Source organism: Blennius ocellaris (genome assembly GCF_963422515.1).
Source record: "Blennius ocellaris genome assembly, chromosome: 10".
Classification (NCBI taxonomy): domain Eukaryota; kingdom Metazoa; phylum Chordata; class Actinopteri; order Blenniiformes; family Blenniidae; genus Blennius; species Blennius ocellaris.
In genome coordinates this window covers 20,411,663-20,431,825 of record NC_137659.1, presented here as the reverse complement: position 1 = coordinate 20,431,825, position 20,163 = coordinate 20,411,663, and the positions used below count along the sequence as shown (strand labels likewise).

Below are 20,163 nucleotides of genomic sequence, written 5' to 3'. Positions count from 1 at the left end.
ACCTGTCACTCTTTTGTCACGCGGACACGCTGCCCGTCCTCTGGCTGCGAGCCTTGATTGGAGTAGGGAGGTTGACTGAATTAACAGATGTCGACGGAGGATAGTGTAGCATTAATGTTTGGGCGGCTCTTGCTCCGAGGAGGAACTGTCGTCTGCTCCACTTGAAAAGCTTCTCTCTGAGCTCCAGGAGGCTCCTCTGCAGCTCAAGCTCGGTGAAGCGAGGCTTGCGGAGAGAGGATGAGGAGTAAAGTGAGAGCCCCGGAGAGCCTTGCGGCAGTGCGGGACATCTGGCTTGTCAACAGCATGTGTGTGGTCGTTTCCTACCTCTGGCACAGGCTGTGTGATTTACTCTGCTGCAGGAGGAGGCAAAGAGCGGCGGCCCTTCAGGTACATGCGATGCTGTTACACAATGTTGGACCATGTTCAGGAATCAGACAACTGACACCACTTTTGGGTTGTTAAATAGAAAATCATTTCAACCAACAATTGTTTTTAAAACTTTATTTTTTGTACCTCTCGTCCAGCTTTATTACTGAAATATATCCAAATACTCGTTTCATTCAAATGCATTCCGGTCCATTCAAAGTCTGGATAGTTTTACTGATGCACATCTTAATACAGAGCACAAGGTGTGATTCTATTATAATAGAATCACTCTTTTTCTGAATTAAAAAGATGAGTCTGGTTCACATTTTCTATTAATCATTTCTAATAATAATAAAAAAAAGCCTTTAGGTGAATGGCATGATTCAGTCAGATGCCTGCAGGATGCTGTGGTTCATTACAGGCCCCACATCTTTCACTCTTCCTGCTCTCAGTCTTTGATCATGAATATCATTTTTTTTTATCGTAATTTACAGAGAAATTGTGCCCTCATGGCTCTATGCTGCTGATAAGTTTGACTACATTCAGTTTTCTTTTCTATTAAAAAAAATATAAAAAGTGTTATTGTTTCTGGCTGGAGGCTAAACACAATGCTTCACTAATACTTTAAATCCCTTTGAGAACTTGGGGTTGTCTCCAGAAGAAACACTATTGAAGCAACAACACATAAAACCCTCCATCATTTAATAATTGTGCTGTATATTTTCTGCACTATAGCGACAATTGTCATTTTAAAAAGTGCTTACAGACATCCCAGCAAAATATAATTACATTTCTTTTCTCACTCTGTTAATGCCTTTTTAATGTTTTCTTTGCTGATTGTATCCTGCCAGCTGTAATGTTATGAAATGATTATGTTTATAGGCACACATTAGATTTGTACTATAATTCAAATTGGTGTATTCATATACATATATAGGCTAAATGTGTATTGTCACCAAAATGTTCTGTCTTTGTTTCAATGTCGCTGTCATGTTAATTTAAATTAGAATTTTGATCAAAATATTTTGAGTTACTATCCTTCAATGTTACAATAACAATCAGTAAAGGCTGCGTTTCTATTATAATTTATTCTTTGAAATGCAAAAAAAAGAAGTTATTCTTTCTTAAGAACCAAAAAGGAGGCTTTGTTATACAGAAAACACATAGATATTACATATATATATATATATATATATATATATAATGAGAGAGAGCACTATATATATATAGAGCAGTGACAGAGCAATGATAGGCAATCTGGAACTGTAGTTTTTATATTGCAGAAAACAAAAAAAGTAATAAATAATTAATATAATCTAATTTAATCTACTTTAATCTTTATAATATGTTTCTTATAACACCTCTCTATTCAGTTTCTCATAATAGCTATTCGATTTGAAGTACAGTGCTTCAATGCTCTGGAATTAATTTGCACACCAACTAAACAAAGTGCCACAGATATGTGCACTTTGGTGTTTGCAGGAAACATATCTTAATACATCTCTATAATTATGGCGGTTATGGAAGCAGTCCATGCAATATAATACATTGAAGTAAATGATTACTCCTCACTCAGTATCAGTCATCAGCAAACATCAATGCGTGTTGGAATATTTCTGAGAGGGATTCTGTAAAAAGACAGTCACCACAAGCACTGACATGCAGTTGGCAGAAGACGCAATCCTTTGTGCAATTAGGTGCTTAGATTTTCATTCACACTTATTATATTATCCTCATTCTAAATGTCACGTGTAATTCGATTAGTTCGCTCAGCATATGGTGGATTATCCTTTCAGCAGTAATGTGATTCCCTGTGTCTTAATGAAATGTGAGCTCGGTCATTACCATAGGAGCAGGCAGAATAAAATGTTAGATAAGGGGTCGGGGGGTGTTTATGAGAGAGCATAGTTTACAGAATCTTTTGCAAAGGCCCACAGTGCCTCCTAGTGGCAGAACCTGGCAGGCACAATATTCACCTTTTGAGTGACGTAAGAGAGATTCTGCGTGTGCAGGGAATCAGTGCGAGAAAAGCTTTTACTACATGTACTAATAGGTAATATTACCTCTTTGAAGCTCATGGACTGTTTGTACCTTTACATTTGTATCTCAGTTGACTGGGTCATTGGTTCTGCCTGTTGTGCCTGTTAGTGAGCTACATACCCCGCCATGTAAACATAGAGATTGTGTAGTTATCTTTATTGGTGTGATACCTCAGAGACAAGCCGGAGCCACATCCACCCTCTCTTGTTTCCATTCCTCTTTTGGCATTTGGTAGGTCCACACTGACATTTACCGTGTCGGAGCCACACGTATGTGACTAAGCTTTCTTGGCATTCTGTCACTAACTTCAATACTGTGCCCTCAACGTAAAGCACTTCTTATATTTCAATGCCGATAATAATAGAGCATTTGGAAATCTCTTTCTCAGACAGACTGTACTGGAGTTTAAATGTTACTGAAGTTGAAATAGGATCATTCATCCTCAACAATACTGGATGGTGATTCTGTAAATTAGGCTTTGGAGCGGCCCAATGTGATCCCAATTGTGCCAAACCTGTAAAGTATTTAAGAAAATTCCCCTCTTGTTCTTGTAAGATGTATGAGTACACTCTGAAAATGTTCACATTTGATGTACTTTTTGCAAAACCAATTATCAACATCCATAGATGTGTATGTGTAACAGCTTAAGTGTACACTCAAATAAGAATAATTGGTTCAGTTTAATTGAAGTGAAGTCAACAATTTCCGAAAAACTGAGTTATGTCATAAATAATTAAAATACATGGGAATAACTCACTTATTATCTTATTTCCAAGTTTAAACTTATCTGGATACCAACTTATTATGTTAATTTAACAAAACTGACAAATGTAAATTCTACACAGTGATGTTTCTTTTGAGGTAATTAAAAGTGTTTATTAATAAAAGCAAATATTCTATTATACTTATGTAAATCCAATTTAACTGTTGACCGAAAGGGTGAAACACATTTTATAAAAGTCGTAGTATATTTACTTTTGAATGTAAGATTTATTTGTTAACACAATTCTCAAAAGGCAACTCAAATGTCTCAAAAGACATGAAACACTGTCCAATAACACTAAACTAATCAAAAGAGATTAAACAATTAAACGTAAGACAATAAGAAGGAAAATAAAAGCAGTAATCGTTGAGACATACTGTAAATTGGGGAGGGGCTCAGTTAAAGGTTAATTTACTGTAACTGAGCTCATTCAAGAAGTGCCTTAAATTATTGAGACAATTATTTCAGGATTTTTATTTTCAAATAAAGAAATTCGGGTATTTTTTCCTCAATCATTTAAATATTTGCCTGGTTAATTTGGAAAATAAAACCCAATACTATTTAATTACCCCTTAAGTGAATGCATTATGCCTCATAACCTTTAAGTAAAAATTTACATATTTAGACTATTTCTTTAGTCCTTTAAGTCAAACTGCACTTCATTCACGCTTTAACAAGTCCACGGTGCCACCTACTGGTTGAAATAAGAATTTAGGCACCAACAATTAAAGACCTTTTAAAAGGTTACACCTTCAGAGGTATTTGATTAAAAAAGAGACTGATTGACAACGTTTGACATCAAAAAGCACTTTCAGAACTAATTTTGGAGAAACGTGTACAAATTTGCATTCTACAGTACGGCGGCGTGGAGCACAACCTCAATGTTCACATTTCTGCTAGTAATGTGCACGTGCTCACTGCATGAGCCGCGACGTATTGAATCAGCAAAACACGGCCTGATGTGGTTTCATAACATTACGTAAACAAAAGTGCGTTTGCCAATGCGCGACTGCAAAATGTGTGTTACACGCCAGGAGAAAATCTGAGAAGACGGGGAGAAAGAACAGGGGAGACTTCTCAGACATTAGCAGAAGGACTCGGGTTTCATGGTTGCCACACACACACACACACACATAGACACACACACACATGCGCACACGCACACAAATATTTAAGCCCACAATTTTCCGAGAGAAAGTATAGCCGGCTGTGGCAGGCAGAGCGAGGTGTGAGTGGAGACGGGAGAGGTGACTGGACAGTGGCCACAGCACACACACAGGAACTGTGCTTTCCAGGACATTGTGTTCTCTGTGACGGAGGTCACGCTCCATTTTTAACCGTTCACCTTGTCCCCGTGCCAAGCAGATAGCCTAATGCAGAAGGTGGATGAGGTCACCGCGGTCAACAACTCACCCTTCTCTCAAATACTGACGGCTTGAACATGCTGTGAAAAAGAAAGAAGCACGTCAGAGGGGATTTTTTTTGCATTCGGCTCTCATAAGTCCTCATACTAACAGAATCCCTATCTATTGTGCATTTAGTGCAAACAATTCATTACACTAAATGTGTTTTTAAGCAGCGATTGGCACACTAAAATATCTTCTATCTATCACTGTGTAATAAACACAACACACTTTATGTACATTTTTCCTCGTTACTATTGAGTCTCAGTTTTCTCCTGGTTTTACAATTCTTAATATTATTCCATCCACCATCCACTGATATTCTTTTTTTTTTTATCCCACAATATGTTTCTCAGATATATTTTATTCCATAAAATATTGAAAATTAGTTGCTGTACAAAATAAACAAAAACAAGCAAACGCAGCACAAAAATATTTATCACTGATGTTGATTATGTCTTTTCTGCTGTTTATTCGATTGTTGTACAGCATTTTGTGACGCTATGTCAGACTTCTCGCAAGAAAAGGTTATTAATTACATTTGTGAATTCATTTCTATATTGCACGACTTCCAAAAACATTTCAGATGCAGACACAGACAATGTAAGAAGTGAAATATAAAGCAAAGAAACAAACGGGGGGAAAAAAATCACATGGTGAAAAATATGATGCATAGATTTATTCTGATGCACACACAATTACATTTTTCTAATTACTATTTATTTTTTGTATTTATATTTGTGTATACAATAACAAATGTTTTGTGATATGCTAGTTAGATACACCTTAGCAATTTTACGTCTTTTATGCAAACCCTCAAATTTTTATGAATTATTTTATGAAAAATATGCAGTAATTAATCAGTTAATTAAGCAGAAATTAAATATGCAAATACCTGTATTATTATCAATTTATTTATTTTTCTAAATTTGCAAATGCCATATATTATTTTCTGTTTCTAGTTTATCTCCTTTGCCAGATTTGTAGCTTTTGTATTTAGCTTGGTGCTGCTTGTCAGACAATATGAACAATTGATCCTTGGAAACTTTAAGGAGCCTTTTCCACTATTTTTAAAAACATTTAGGCTGTTTAGATCCCTATGTTATCAATGCTTTATTTATAGATATTGTGGCTATGAAGAAAACACATTGACCTTAAAAGTGTGTGCTTTCACTATTTAAAGAGACTATCCCCAGTTGTATATCACTTTACCTTTGCATTTTTTTTCACCCTAATTCAAACAAGGTCACCCAGGACACACACACACACACACACACACACACACACACACACACACACACACACACACACACACACACACACACACACACACACACACACACACACACACACACACACACACACACACACACACACACACACACACACACACACACTCCTGAGTATTTAACGTAGTTGACAATGGCTCCAGACATCCCAATCATTCTGCTGTCACATTAACTTAACAACATTTATTTGTGCGCCGAAGGAGTGGCCTGCGACTTGTCCGGCGTGTGTGTGTGTGTGTGTGTGTGTGTGTGTGTGTGTGTGTGTGTGTGTGTGTGTGCGCGCACATATTTGCTTCTGGCAGAGAGGGTGATAGAGGGCAGTGATCATGATGCCGTTACTTTCTTTGGCTTTCATTTTACTGTAAAGCCTTAGTGATATAAACTTGATATTTGTTTTATGTAACAAACCTACGAGCTTAAAGGTCTGTTTAAATCCCCCCGCAGTGTTTAATAACCCCGGAGTACGCTCCTTCCTGTAAGCAGTGAAAAGGAGAACCTGAAGGAGCCATCGTGCACGCTCACATTTACCATTTTATACTAAAATGCAAAGCAGCAGGTTAGAATTCTTGTCGCGGCCTGTGGGAATAAACTCTTGCCTGTTTCATGGCCCAGTTTGAGAGTTTGACTGTACGTGTCCGTCAAATTGACACAACATGCTGCGAATGACCTACGTTGTCTGTCATCTGTTGGCATCCAAAGACAGGTGTGAGCCTATCTCCCCGAGTGATTGATGGTTGCTCCCCCCCCCACCCCATCTGTTTCTGCCCCGTCAGAGTTACTCGTCCTTTCCGTCTTTACGTGAGCGTAACCAAGAGGAGAATAAAAATAAAGGGCAGCTCGGCGGGTCAACGTTCCCGTCCCGCCAGTGCAGGGAGACTTCTGAAGGCTTTGCACAACGTAACTCTTGTCTCATGAGGTTCGAGTAATGTGCAACGTTAGTGTGGTGACTTGTCATGAAACATAATCTAACAGGTAATGTCCTTCCCTTTGCCTTGCCTCGCCTTACCTCCACTTGACTCCTATTACCACATTGCCAAACTCACATCCCATCTTGGTGTCCTGCACCCATGAGTTCGGGCTTTGGCTTGAGTTGCTTGGCGAGAAGCGAGTTTGTCTGGGGTCATCGTGACTCGTTTTGCCGTCTGTGCGGTCACGGTGGCCCCGCCCTTACCAGACCCTTCCTCATTTCTATCGGCTCTAAATTTGTGGGAGCAAAATAAGTTGGCAAAGCGTGGGAATGTCTCAGGAGGTAGTTTGATCAAGCAACAGCAGCTCTTGTTAATTATAGGTTTCCCCTAAACACAAGTATGTTTTGAGAATGAATCACATTTATTCTTATTTACAGGGAACCTTAATTGCGGTCAAATTACAAGAGCTCAGTTAAAAATTTGATCCCTGACTCTCTTTCGGGAGGTTATTGGTGGATGTTTTGGTCAGGGAGCAGGCATCGTATAAATCACCCGCCACTCGTCTCCTCTTTCAGGAGGCCTGAACGTCTTACTGTAGGTTGTTTTAGCCCGGGCCCACAGGCTTCTTCACGTTTCCCCCTCCCGACACTGAGTGGAAATTACAGGCACTCAAGAGATGAGTGGATTTGCATTGCAACATGGTTTTCATTCATGATAGTACACAGACAAATGCGTCGGTGCCAAATAACTGAAGCCGCAGCGTCCTTCAGACTTTTCAATGCCATGAAGACTTTATCTGTTTTAAGTTGGAAAATTTGTGTGGCGATCATTTTATAGTGCCATAAACAAACCTACAATTTTCCTCTTGAGAGACCTATTCTGTTCATTTTAAAATGCATTTCTCTTTGTTCTGTTACACGGTAACGGTTAGTGCTATTTTTATTTAAAATATTAAATAAAAATATTCGTTGAGCATCATGTCTCACTTCTAGGGGGAGAAAAACTCAAACAGTGACCGTATTGACACCCAGCAGTAGAGTGACTGTGCTGGGCTTTACACTTGAGGGCTCTCAAATGTCTGGTCGCTAAAGCCCTGCCAAGCCCCCACCCAAAAACACTTGACCCCTGCTGACGTAAGCTGTCCCTTTACATTTAGGGACAGCGGCCCACTCCATTCCTAATAGCACTTCTAGGACAGAGGAGCAGGCACCAGGAATCAAGTCTGACTGAAACACAACTTTAACTTTCACAGCTTTAGAAAACATTTTTTGCTATTTTCTTTATTTTTAAATTTTTTTTTGTGTCATAGTTTGCTTTTGTTCTGTAGAGCTGGCTACGATTTTTGAGAGAGTATTTTTGTCACAGTCACGGACATTATTGGTCCTACTGCTGTTTGAAGTTGGTGTCTTGACGTGACTTCTCCGATCTCTGGGAGCCATGAGTGCCTTGGTAATAAACACAACGGGAGATGGGAACAGTGTCGGCTTGGACCTCATGCAAAACCGCATCGAGTCACTGAGCAGCAAGATGGACAAACTCATCAATATCCAAGAGAAGGTCCTCAACCGACTCGACGGGATGTCTCACGACATCGACGACATTGAAAAGGATATGGAGAATTTGAAGGTGGATAAGGAGGAGATCCATTTCCCGCCCAGGATGATGAACCACACCCAGGTAATGGGGCGAGAGGTGAGGGAGATTTGCCGGGAGATGAGCACCATCATGTCGGCGGTCAACCAGCGGTCCGAGCAGCAGGCTCAGAAGTTGGAAGGGATGGAGAAGCTGGTCCTCAGCATGCAGCAGGTGATCAGCTTCATTGGGAAGACGGTGAAGACGTCCAGGGTTGTGGAGCTGATGTTCAAAGGTCCGGCGGCTCGGAAGGGCTCCAAACTCAAAGACCACAAAGGAAAGCAAGCGGTTAAGAGGAAATCATCCTCAGATACTATAACCAAGAAGCTCGACAAGGTGAGACAGGCCATATGCCTACTGTACAGCCAATGTAGACCTGCACACTCGTATGCTTTGGCATAATCCAGAAATATAATAAATCCCTTTTTTATTATTGGTCGGGTTTTGTGGCTTGTTAGCTTGCCAGTTTAGCTCTTGAAACATGCCAGCCATCACAACTCATCCATCACTATGAACAAGTCGTGATATTGTCTGGGTAACTTTGCTGACCTTGATTTCTGAGATTTCACTCAGTGGGATCTTGTTGATGTTGGCAGAACATGTGAAAACGATCGTAGCAGCAGAGCTGACCACTTTCCAGCGAGCGTATGAATGTTTCTTGGCTTGCGTGTTGAATTCCCTAGATGGAGCCGGTCATTAAGTAGGGTTCGGGTTGTCACGTGTAAAAACCTGCCAGCTGATGATTGACAGAATGGTAGTAATGATAACAGCACATTGTTTGAAAAAAATAAATAAATCAGGTTGGCCCTTGGTCAATAAATATACCACATGCTGCTTTATAAAGTCACTTTTTAAATTCGTAGCTCTTGGATTTACACCTGTGACGAGTACTCCATGGCGTCTTCAGCATGAGACTAACTGCAGGACCCCCTGCGGGGCCACGGCGGGGGCCAGAAGTGAAATGCCTGGTTGAAAGTGGCCTGCTTTAGAAAAGCTGTTTTTGGCCTGGGGCATTAGTGTTTATGATCCCAAAGGGCTTAACCCCTTCTGCTTACCAGGAATCCTGTGTCAACAGGTTATGACGAGTTAGTCTTTCTCACCCTTTTCTCATCTGCTGTCTGTTACTCTGAGAAAGTCTCATTTCTGTGGATCTGTCATGCAAGCAGTGCCAGTCTTAACTTGAGTCCAGGTCAGTTATGTGCCAGCTGGGGGTGCAGCGTATTTCATTTATAGTTTCCTACAGTTGTAAAATAGGCATTGTCTGAAGTCTGGGCCATGTGATTCTTTGCAGGCAACACACAGTGCAAAATAGCTCTTCATAAAAGTTTTTGGGGGGTTCAGGGCTGTCAAATTATCTTTGATTTAAGGCTTCTGGAAAATGTCTGTATTTAACACTGCACACACACACAGATATTCCAGAAATAGTTTTACACGGTCATAAATCTATTAAAGTCAGCATTAGTGCTTATCAAGACGTGGGTGGTTAATTCAAGAATTATTGTTAGAAATAGCAATAATAATAATAATAAAAAAAATAAATCTTAAATGCCCAGTATGATCAGAGAATGATCAGAGCATAAAGAAATAGACTGTCAGACGTCATGTGGAACAATTGAATGTGCTGAGCTTCAGATTCTTAATCATAAAGAGCCAATATATATATAAACTGGATGAAAATGCATTTAAATATGACCAGTTTCAATTTTCTCTTCACAAGGGAGGATTACAAAATTGCCGTATTATCTTCAATGTTAAGCCAACGTCCCAATATTTAAATATTTCCTGATCTCCGAACATGAATGCCAAGTCATTGCAATTTGGTGACCTAAAGGAAGATTTTTACATCTCATATCATCAATACCACTATCTGACATCCAATGACATATCACTAACAGACACTAAAGTACAAAAAGAGTATATAACTCAATACTTCACTATACTTAATGCTAGAAATACCAGTGCATCTACAACCTTAAGTGCACAGGTTTTTAGTTTTTAGTTTGTTTTTCATTGCTCAGACTGGACGCAGCAGTCAAACCTGTATGCACAATATTTGTTTAGACCAATAAGAACCTCCAGTCACACTAATGTTGCCTCCAACTCAAACCAAACCTGAACCTTTGTTTTTTTTCCATCTGTGATCGCTCCACACTGCTTGGCGTCAGAGGCATCATTTGCACTTCCACATATCTCCACTCTCCTATCACTTGCATAGCTGCAGAGGTTGTATCGCTGCTCTTGTGTGACCTACGGCCAATGATTGTGATGTCATCCGAGAGCGCTATCACATACTTGGAGGGGGAAAAAAAAGTACTTGTGTAACAGTACGCAGTGGAGAATGGCCCATTTGGTTTTTAAGTTAAGATACAACTTATTGGTTTGATTCCAGGGAAAGTTCTGTATCACAGTTTAATTGCCACAGTATCCCCTGATGATTGATGGACAGTCTGATGGCTCCGGTGTGACTCACGTTTCAGGGAATTTCCGTTGTCGTCACAGCGCTCGTCAGATGGTAGCTCCATCTTCCTTCACCTCCAGAAGTGTGAGATACTTTACGAGTACCTACTGCTGCCGGTGCCCTCTCCACATGCACTCCCCCATGTTTCCATTCAGAGGGCTCCGGCTCTGCTGCTGTCACTGCACTTGAAATATCCCTCTTGCTGTTTACCTCACGACAGCGATCAGAAAAAACAAATGCGAGACAGCAGAAGTTCAGGGGAGGGTTTTTTTTTTGTTTTGTTTTTTTTCCAGGCCTGCCTGAACAGAGAGTGTTTAGTGTGTTTCCTTAGCTGAGAAATTTGAACGACAGCCTGCAGTCGCTTGTAATATTTTCCGCTCGGGGTCAGCATTGCATTCCACCAGTGAGTGGGACAAGCGATAAGCTATAAATTCACCACCCTGCTGCCATCCATCCATCAGCCAACAAAGAAAAAAAAAAAAAAAAAATCAAAGGCATGCTTTCATACAAGCCAGTCTGTGCATGGAGCTACGCAATACATGTGCTAATTTGTATGATGAAAGGGGATGAGGGGGCGCTCATGTTTTGTTATTTGCATTACTTGTTTTTCAGTTGATAAAATTGTTATTTAACAACTTTCTAGTCTGTGTTTCATTCATGACTCAAAATGTATCATATTAAAAGAGTCACTGTCATTTCATTGTATTTATATTTGTGCATCAGATGTGAGTCTAACTTCCACCCTCTCCCATCGTCTTTGTTGTTTGTTCCTGTGCATTTATTATCCAATGATACTTTGTTTATTATTCTCTCTGTGTTCATATAACCCTACTAAACATCATCATCTTGTCTTTTGTCTGTTTTTTTTGTATAGAAAACTACCTCTAATAAAACCAGTAAAGGGAAACAAGAAATAAGTCCTGCATGTGAGTCCAGTACTCCGCAGCCTTCTCACAAGATAAAGCTCCGTGGACCAAAGCATTTCCTGGCCTCTCGCAAATGTGGATACTTCGTAGGTTTATTACGCTTGTAGTCTTTATTTCAACAGGAAATTTTAACTCATTGATTTGATTTATATTATAAATGTGCTTTTGCATTCATGGCTTCATGTTTGTGCCTTGTTTTGTATCTTTATGCGCTCTAATTTCTGTTTATTATCTGCAAATATTATGAAGTCAAAGCATTTAAGAAATGAAAAAAGAACATTTCATTATATTGTAGTCTTCAGTCAACTAAATTGTATATTTTCCGGGAATAAGCAGGGTTTCTTTAGGCTTATTAGACATTAACAGATGTTGCACATGTTTTTTGCTTTTACTAATTTTATTTTGTATTTTGCAGTTAAAAGACCACAAAGGCAAAGATGGTACAGAGAAGCCTTCTTTGAGCCCAAAGGTTCAGAAAGCTCAAAAGAAGATGAAGCCTCCAGATACATCAGGTGCTGAGAGCAACGTTTTGTCACCTCTACCAACACCCGTGTCTTATTGGAAGCGTAAATAATCAGAGACACAGCCGCAGCAATTGTAAATACACTAACGTGTCTTCTATATGAGGAACATCTCACTGTATGGGGACGATATAGTCTTACATGTATCCATAGCCTGCTGGCATTTATAGTCTGACACAGAAACCAAGTTCAGAAGGTTAGTGTGAAATATCTGCCAGCCTCATGTTATAACGTTTCACAGAAACACGTTCGGTGTTTATGAGTCTTCAACATTCCTAGAAAAGGTGCAATGAGTGTTTAAGGTGTTTTTGTGACACTAACTTAAATTGTTTTGGGATTTTCTGTCAGATAATATCCCCTTGAAGAAGCAGGCTCTGCTTCTTGAAGAGGTGCAGAAACTTAACAGGGAGAACGCCGAGAAATCAGGTCACCAGCTTAGCCCCAGTTATTTAGATCTGGAGGCCGGCGTGTCCCCGAAAGATCAGCAGCCTGATGCCGCCACTTCCAATCTGGTGGCCTTTCTGCAAGAAGATTCCCGAGTGGCAGCAACGCAGAAACACAAGGAGGAGGAGCTTATTAGTGAGCAGGAGGAGGAAGAGGATGAAGAGGTCGAGGAGGAGGAGGAGGAAGAGGAGGAGGAGGAGGAGGAGGTGGAAGAGGTCGTTGAAGAAAAGGTGGAGGAGAAAAAGGCAGCAGCTCCGGAGACAAAATCCAAGGATGAAGTGAATCAGAAAGATGAAGAAAAGCTCAAAGTCCAAGAGCAAAAAAAGGAAGTGAAAACTTCACCTGCTGCTGCTGAAGAAAAAGTCCCGGAGCTTCCTGAAAAGAAAAAAGCCCCGACCAGGTAGTTTAAGCATAAATATCATGAGGTGACCATGAAGTGGTTTCAATTTGTTATAATGACATCATATCCAAACATGAGAATTCAAGTTAATCAGGATCTGTGGGCACTGAAAGGGTTTTAGAGACTTTCTATGAAAAGATCCTTCTATGTGTTACATTGTTTTATTGTCATAGATCACTGCAGCTTATTTTATATGTTCTCATCACATTCCGTTCTCAAATTTTTCCTTCAAAATAAGGGTTAGAAATAATTATATAAAATAATTCTAACCTTTACTTAATAATTATTATGATGTGTTCAAACTCCTTGATTGCCTCCAGCTGAGGTTGCTGATGTTCATATTTTTTTAAATGATGCCATCAAATTATTCCAAGGCTTTATTTTTAGTTGGATTATCATTAATATCATTATTTAATTTATAGCTGAATACTTCAATTGTTAACTTTTTGCAGGTCTGAAAAAACCAAAGATGTCGCCTCATCCCCGGAAGCTGGAAAGGTCCAGATCCCAGAGGCCGCCAGCACAAATATCAAATCCTTTGTGACGGAGGAACACTTTGTGGTGGAGGATCACACACAGAGCCTGGTGGTGAAGGTAGAGGAGAAGGAGAAAGAAGAAGAGCGGCAGGGGGAGGGGGAGGAGAAGAAGGAGGAGGAAGAGGAGGAGGAGAACAGACAAGACAACGAGGATGATGAAGGGGAGCTCGAGTCCGAGGGTTGGGCTGTCTTCAGGGCCGACGGAGTAGAATTTAAGCTGAACCTTAAACAGAGGGTCGGAGAGGAGAGGAAGGAAAAGAACGCAGAAAAGGATGCAGAAGAGGAGGAAGACGACGATGCTGAGCGGTACTACATTGGTGAGTCACCGCTTCTGAATATTCGGTTCATCAGTATTTGAAAATCTTTATCTGAATGTTCTTTTTACCAGTGTAAAGCAATAGTTGTCGGGCTGCACAATATATTGCAAAATTATAGTTGTCACTGTATCAACATTTAAACTGCAAAAGACTGATGACGCACTGTTTTTTTTCCCCATTATCCTTATTGCAATACTATGCAACATTATCACATGTTCACCTGATACTGTGCAGTCCTTTTTATATTCTTCATGCTATATAATATATTCAGAATTCAAAGTGTACATAATAACAACAAATCAAATAGTTTACACACATTTTTGATGGAAGTTGTTGCCTTATTGTGTTGCTGTGACACAAAGTGTTGCTCGGTTTGATGTCTGATTTAATCGACGGGTTCAGCTGAAGGTACATCAGTTAGTGGGAGGAAGATATTGTGACCTGCATTATGGATGATAGCACTTCCATGAAAGAAGCAAGAACACAGCAGTGAAAAACTATCAACATATAGCCTGCTCTTATATTAGCTCGACTTTTCTTAACCGAGGGCTGCTAAGACTCCACCGGGACAGTGGATATTCAAGGAGATTACAATCAGATATTTTGCATGGTGATGTCAGGATAAATGAGGTGTGAACAGGAGTTTAGTGGAATTGTAGTAATTTACAAAAAAAACCCTCATAAAAACAAGCAGATATGAGACAGAACAGCTTTGCAGCACAAAAACTAGATTTATATGTATTTACATATTGGTAATTAGAACTGCTTTACAAGGTTTTACTTCAAAATGTATTAGAATGACAGTAATTCACACACTGTATATACATGCATACATTTAAATGTTTTCCTTCGTGAATAGATAAGGAAATTGAGGTTTAATCAAATGAAGAACTTGTTCCTCCTCCTCTATTCAGTCACCTGAGGGTCAGAGCAGCAGTTAGTGCGCGACGTGCTAATTTGATCATGGCAGCCACGTACCGCTTCGGTGACTTCACCGTGGCTGATTATCAGGGAGGCTCCCGTGTTCTCGCGTCCCCGTTAACTTATTAAGCCAGGTGATACCTGTTCTTTCCTCGTCGCCCCTTCCAACCTACAGACACGGCGGCTCCTCCGGCAGCCCCCTTCAACCACCGCATTGTGTCCGCCAAGCCCAGTCAGATCAGGAACTTCTACACCATCAACTGGCAGGAGGTCCTCGGAGGGTGAGTGCCTCCTCAAATCTCCACCAAGCAGACAACAAATTAAGACATCAAAGATATCAATGATCAAAGAGACACTCTTGCTTTGCAAGAAAAATCATAATTGCATTACCACTATCCCGCCACCTCTTTTTTTTTTTTCTTCTTCTTCTTCTTCCCCGATGGTTCATAACTTCAGAGTCACGGGAGTTATTTTTACTTTGGAACTGACTGGTATGTGAAACAGTATCCTGGGTGCCAGCTGGTAGCTAATCACTAAGTGTTAATCCAAGTCTTCAAAGAGGAGACACAGCCCGGCTCAGATTTAATGAAATAACAGATTAGGCACGACACTCTTCAGAAACATTCCCATTCGATGGAAGATCAGTTTTTGATTTGCCATGGGAAAACATGCAACGCCCTCGCCGTCTGATCTCACAACTGTCACTGGAGTTGGCATCCGTCACCGTTCTGCCACAGACAATCTCTTACAAGGGTTTCTGTCCGTTTCTCCGTTTTGTTTAGTGGCCGTTTCGGCCAGGTTCACAAGTGTGTGGAGAACTCCTCGGGACTCACTTTGGCGGCAAAAGTCATCAAAGCTCGCAGTCAGAAAGAGAAGGTACGACACTGAACACAACACTGTGCCTACGACAAATTAGTCCTATTCTGGGGGGGGTTGGGGGGGGGGGGGCAGTGCCACGAGTTATAAAAAGACAGGGGGGCCCAGTTGCACATATTCTCGTACATTAAAAGGCCACGTAGGAAACAGAAGCAGAGGCAATACTTCTCGCTGAGGTGAGAAATACTTGACCTCGAAGATAAGATGCATTGTCTCTTCCAGCAGAGAACGGCTTACACTTCTCATGGTGTCCGTCTGTCTTTGTCACCTATATTTGTGTGTCCTTGCCTTTGCGTGTGTTGGTCTACTTTTGCATTTGTCTGCGCCTGTTGTTTCTGGTAGGAGGTGGTGAAGAATGAGATCCAGGTCATGAATAATCTGGACCATGCCAGCCTGATCCAGCTCTATGCAGCTTATGAGTCAAGGAATGACATCATCCTTGTACTTGAATAGTATGATCCCTCTTTTGTACTTTTTTTTTTTTTAAATCTCTGCATAGCGATGTTTTCTATTTATATCTGTGCAACGAGAGCTTTTCTAAATACTAATATCGGATTGTATTAATCGTTTTCCTTAAATTATCTCATTATGTGAAAACAAATCAATGCCTTAGATTCAAATTGATTCCATTTTGTGTGAACGCACGCATCATGTGGATTTTCCGTGTGGATTTTGTTTTGTCACCAGCGTTGGTGGAGGGGAGCTGTTTGACAGGATCATTGATGAAAACTACACTCTGATGGAGCTGGACGCTGTGGTGTTCATCAGGCAGATCTGCGAGGGCCTGCAGCACATGCACAAAATGTCCGTCCTCCATCTCGACCTGAAGGTAAACGCTTGAAAAGTTCGATTAGCACGCGCACACTTTCCGTGAAATTCAAAACAGAATTCATTCAACGTCATGATTCATTCTGCTGAACTTGTCTTGGTATGATCTTAAACGGTCTTGGTTTGTCGTTGATAAATTGCAGCCAGAAAACATTTTGTGTGTGAGCAGAGTCACAAATAAAGTCAAGATCATCGACTTTGGTCTTGCCAGGATGTAAGTGGTGATATTCGTTTCTGTTTTGAGACAGTTTTGATAGCTCGTCAAGCAAACCGCTGACATGAATTCAAACGATTATCCCACTCAGGTATAAACCCAGAGAGAAACTCAAGGTCAACTTTGGTACTCCGGAGTTTCTCGCCCCTGAAGTCATCAACTATGACTTTGTGTCGTTCAACACGGACATGTGGAGCCTCGGCGTGATCACCTACATGCTGTACGGAAACAAACACACGTACACTCACACATACACACACATTGTAATGCCAATAACACTCTGATTGTCCCGTTAGTCTGAGTGGCCTCTGTCCCTTCCTCGGAGACGATGACAACGAGACCCTGAACAATATCTTGGCCTGTCAGTGGAACTTCGAGGAGCAGGAGTTTTTAGAAACATCTGAAGAAGCCAAAGACTTCATCTCCAGACTTCTTCTTGTAAACAGAAGGTATTCATACCTCATCTTTACCGTCACCCTCAAGATGAGTAATAAAACGTGAAGAAAAATACTACATGTTGAGCCCTCTTATCCTGAGTGTTGACGCCTCTTTAACTGGGACTTTTTATTTTTGTTGTCACCAGTTTAGTATAAGTTACTATATCATCAGTTATTATCCACCTGAGGGTCCTCTGTAATCTGGTTGTTAGAGAGAGAGAGAGAGAGAGAGAGAGAGAGAGAGAGAGAGAGAGAGACAGAGAGAGACAGAGAGAGAGAGAGAGAGAGAGAGAGAGAGAGCTGCTATGATTCCCTTAAAAAGTTCACTAAAACCTCAGTACTACTACTACTGCTACTAATCATAATAATAAATGACAGTAATTAGTTTCTAGCACACTACAAATGTAAAAGTACTATAACACTAATGTGTTACAAGTTCTAGTTACAACACTGGTGATATCAACAGTATTTAACACTTTGAAATAAATCGTTGTATTGCCAAGCAGGTCACAGAATGTATTTCTTCTTTGTTTGTTGCGTTTGCCATCAGTTGGAGAATGGGGGCCTGTGAAGCTTTGAAACATCCCTGGCTGTCAGATTCGGTCCTTCATCACCGTCTTTATACAAAGGTATGAGTGTCAAATAAACCATGACCAGCCTCAGAGTCATTGAATCAGAATCATCCAGAAAGTAATGAAATAAATATCCTTTAAAATTAACATTAATACAGATTTCATTCACTGTGTTCTAATTATATTTATGGGTGTTTTTAATGTTGTGGAAATGTTTCAGTCATGTAGTCAAACCAAAAATGGAAAATACATTCTACGTGTGTGTATTTTGCTTATTTCACAGAAAACTATGTGCAGATCACGGCGATCATCGTGTGTGCCCTCAACTGATTGTTGAGGTGAGTCCAGGTTGTTTTTCTTAATGTTTGTATTTAATGATACAGCAGATTTCTGTATTAAAACATGAACTATATTACAATAAAAATGTTTTATCAGTTCTGTGACAGTTATAGATTTGTGCACTCTACAAACAATGAATACCTTAATGAGCCCACGATAATGAGAAAACTCTGTTCAAAGCTATCACATCGATTGTCCATTAAATTGTGACCAACAGGACATCTTCTTTTACAGAAGTAAATGCTGTTCCACTTCTGTTACGAGACCCTTTAATGTTGTCTTACTCAAGTTATCCAGTAGGGGGAGCCATGCTTTAAAAAATTGTGCAAAGGAACCTTTCTGTTGCAGAGTTGAGTGACCTCAATGTGTCTTTTCAGACACACACACTGATGTGACGCCTCCATCTGTGGCCATTTGGACCAACTCTTCTGTCCATGTAAACCACCTGGAAAATGGACTGAAACTCCGTCGACCCCCCCCACACCCCACACACACACACACACACCCCCCTCCCCAACATGTGATCCACTGTGTTGTGTTAATGTGAATGGCATAAATCAATGACATTTACTTGTTATTAGTCTCAAAATGCAACATATTCTGGAAAGACAAGTCAGATAGTAAGAGCATCCTAGCGTTTTACGTGACCCTGCAGTGATTGCGGTGTTAGTAATGTTCAGGTATTATTGTGCTAAAGGAAAAATGTTCACACGGCTGTTGACTTTTGTAGTTTTGTGGTGGCATTTTACTGGACAGTTTTTTTTTGTTAAGTTTCCACCTCGGCGTTTTCGAAGCGGTGCTGAAGTCACTTGGGTCGACACGTACCATCACATACTGGAGAGGAAGTGTGTGGCACTTTTCAAGGTTCAACGAGCACAATTTACTCTTTCATTCACGTTCACATATTCACTTTGACTCACCCTCGTGACCACACACTCTGATAGACAAAGGTTTTATCTTTGTAGAAACATACCTCATCTGCTGTTTGTATGAAATCTTCTGCAGGATTAGCGTCACATAAACGTGGCTGTCTGCACTCCATTTATTTCCTCCCGGCTATAAATAATCCTGTTTTTGGCTTGTAAATAGATACCAGTTGAACTTTAGCTTTTCGAAGGGGAAACACACTGTGCGTATGGACGGGACGGTCTTTGTACGGTTAGAGTCAACAGTTGTCGTATGCGTGCACAGTATGTGCACTTTACAATGTTATTTCTTTAACAAAGAATATTAAAACAAAACACAGAGTACGGTTGGATCTCTTCACATTTCCTTCATCAATAAGTTTTAAAGGAAAACACGTCAGCAACACAGTTTATGTCTTATCAGCTTATTTTAAATCTTTGTTGCATGTCTTTATTTGTTGCGTTCACTCACACGCTCAGTAAATGTTTTTTTTTTAAACATTTTTTTAAACTGTACTGTATGCTCAAAACACTTTATTGCGACTCTGGCCACATAATCATGGCACTGCAGATGCTTCTTCTTTGTTAATGCCTTCTGTGAAGGCTCACTGAAGTTACCTGAGCTGTTAAAATGTTGTCAGAGTTATATTAATGTAGTTTTAATAGACAAATCTTATGTTGATTGTTGAAACACTGATGCCAGTAAGAGAAAAGGTCTTCACTGAGTGTTAAATTCAGCATGTATTTACGAAGTGTGCAGACACCCATTAAACTGACATTGTGAAGTAAAACAAAAAAATGTTGGCGATGTCTTTATTTTGTTCATATTTATTAATTAATATAACTACCTATTGGTTTTATTGAGATTTATGTATTTAATCACTCAGTTTTTTGCCATTTATTTTTTTGCCTTTATTTACTTTCAAGTTTCATGTATTTATTTCCATTTTTTGATTAGCTAAATATTTAGTTGTTCGGGAAACTTTATGGGAATAATGAGCACAACGCTATTTTACCAATCTTAAGAGCAACGAGAAATTGAGAATAAATTCAATGTGTTAAAAAAAA

At 40.0% G+C, this 20,163-nt stretch overlaps 1 protein-coding gene across 2 annotated transcripts; it reads left to right on the top strand.

Moving 5' to 3' along the window:
• The first annotated feature begins 7,966 nt into the window (after nucleotides 1-7,966).
• On the top strand, nucleotides 7,967-19,645 carry mylk4a (myosin light chain kinase family, member 4a). Of its 2 annotated transcripts, XM_080503370.1 has the most exons (15): nucleotides 7,967-8,737; nucleotides 11,734-11,871; nucleotides 12,201-12,297; nucleotides 12,655-13,150; nucleotides 13,603-14,003; nucleotides 15,100-15,205; nucleotides 15,707-15,800; nucleotides 16,143-16,252; nucleotides 16,488-16,629; nucleotides 16,772-16,842; nucleotides 16,934-17,062; nucleotides 17,139-17,291; nucleotides 17,830-17,908; nucleotides 18,135-18,189; nucleotides 18,568-19,645. In XM_080503370.1, exons 1-14 carry the CDS (start codon nucleotides 8,207-8,209, stop codon nucleotides 18,186-18,188), a joined length of 2,601 nt encoding a protein of 866 aa, XP_080359496.1. In that variant the 5' UTR covers nucleotides 7,967-8,206; the 3' UTR covers nucleotide 18,189; nucleotides 18,568-19,645. The 2 variants fall into 2 exon arrangements, with proteins under 2 accessions (XP_080359496.1, XP_080359497.1); XM_080503371.1 differs by lacking the exon at nucleotides 11,734-11,871.
• Nucleotides 19,646-20,163: the final 518 nt, after the last annotated feature.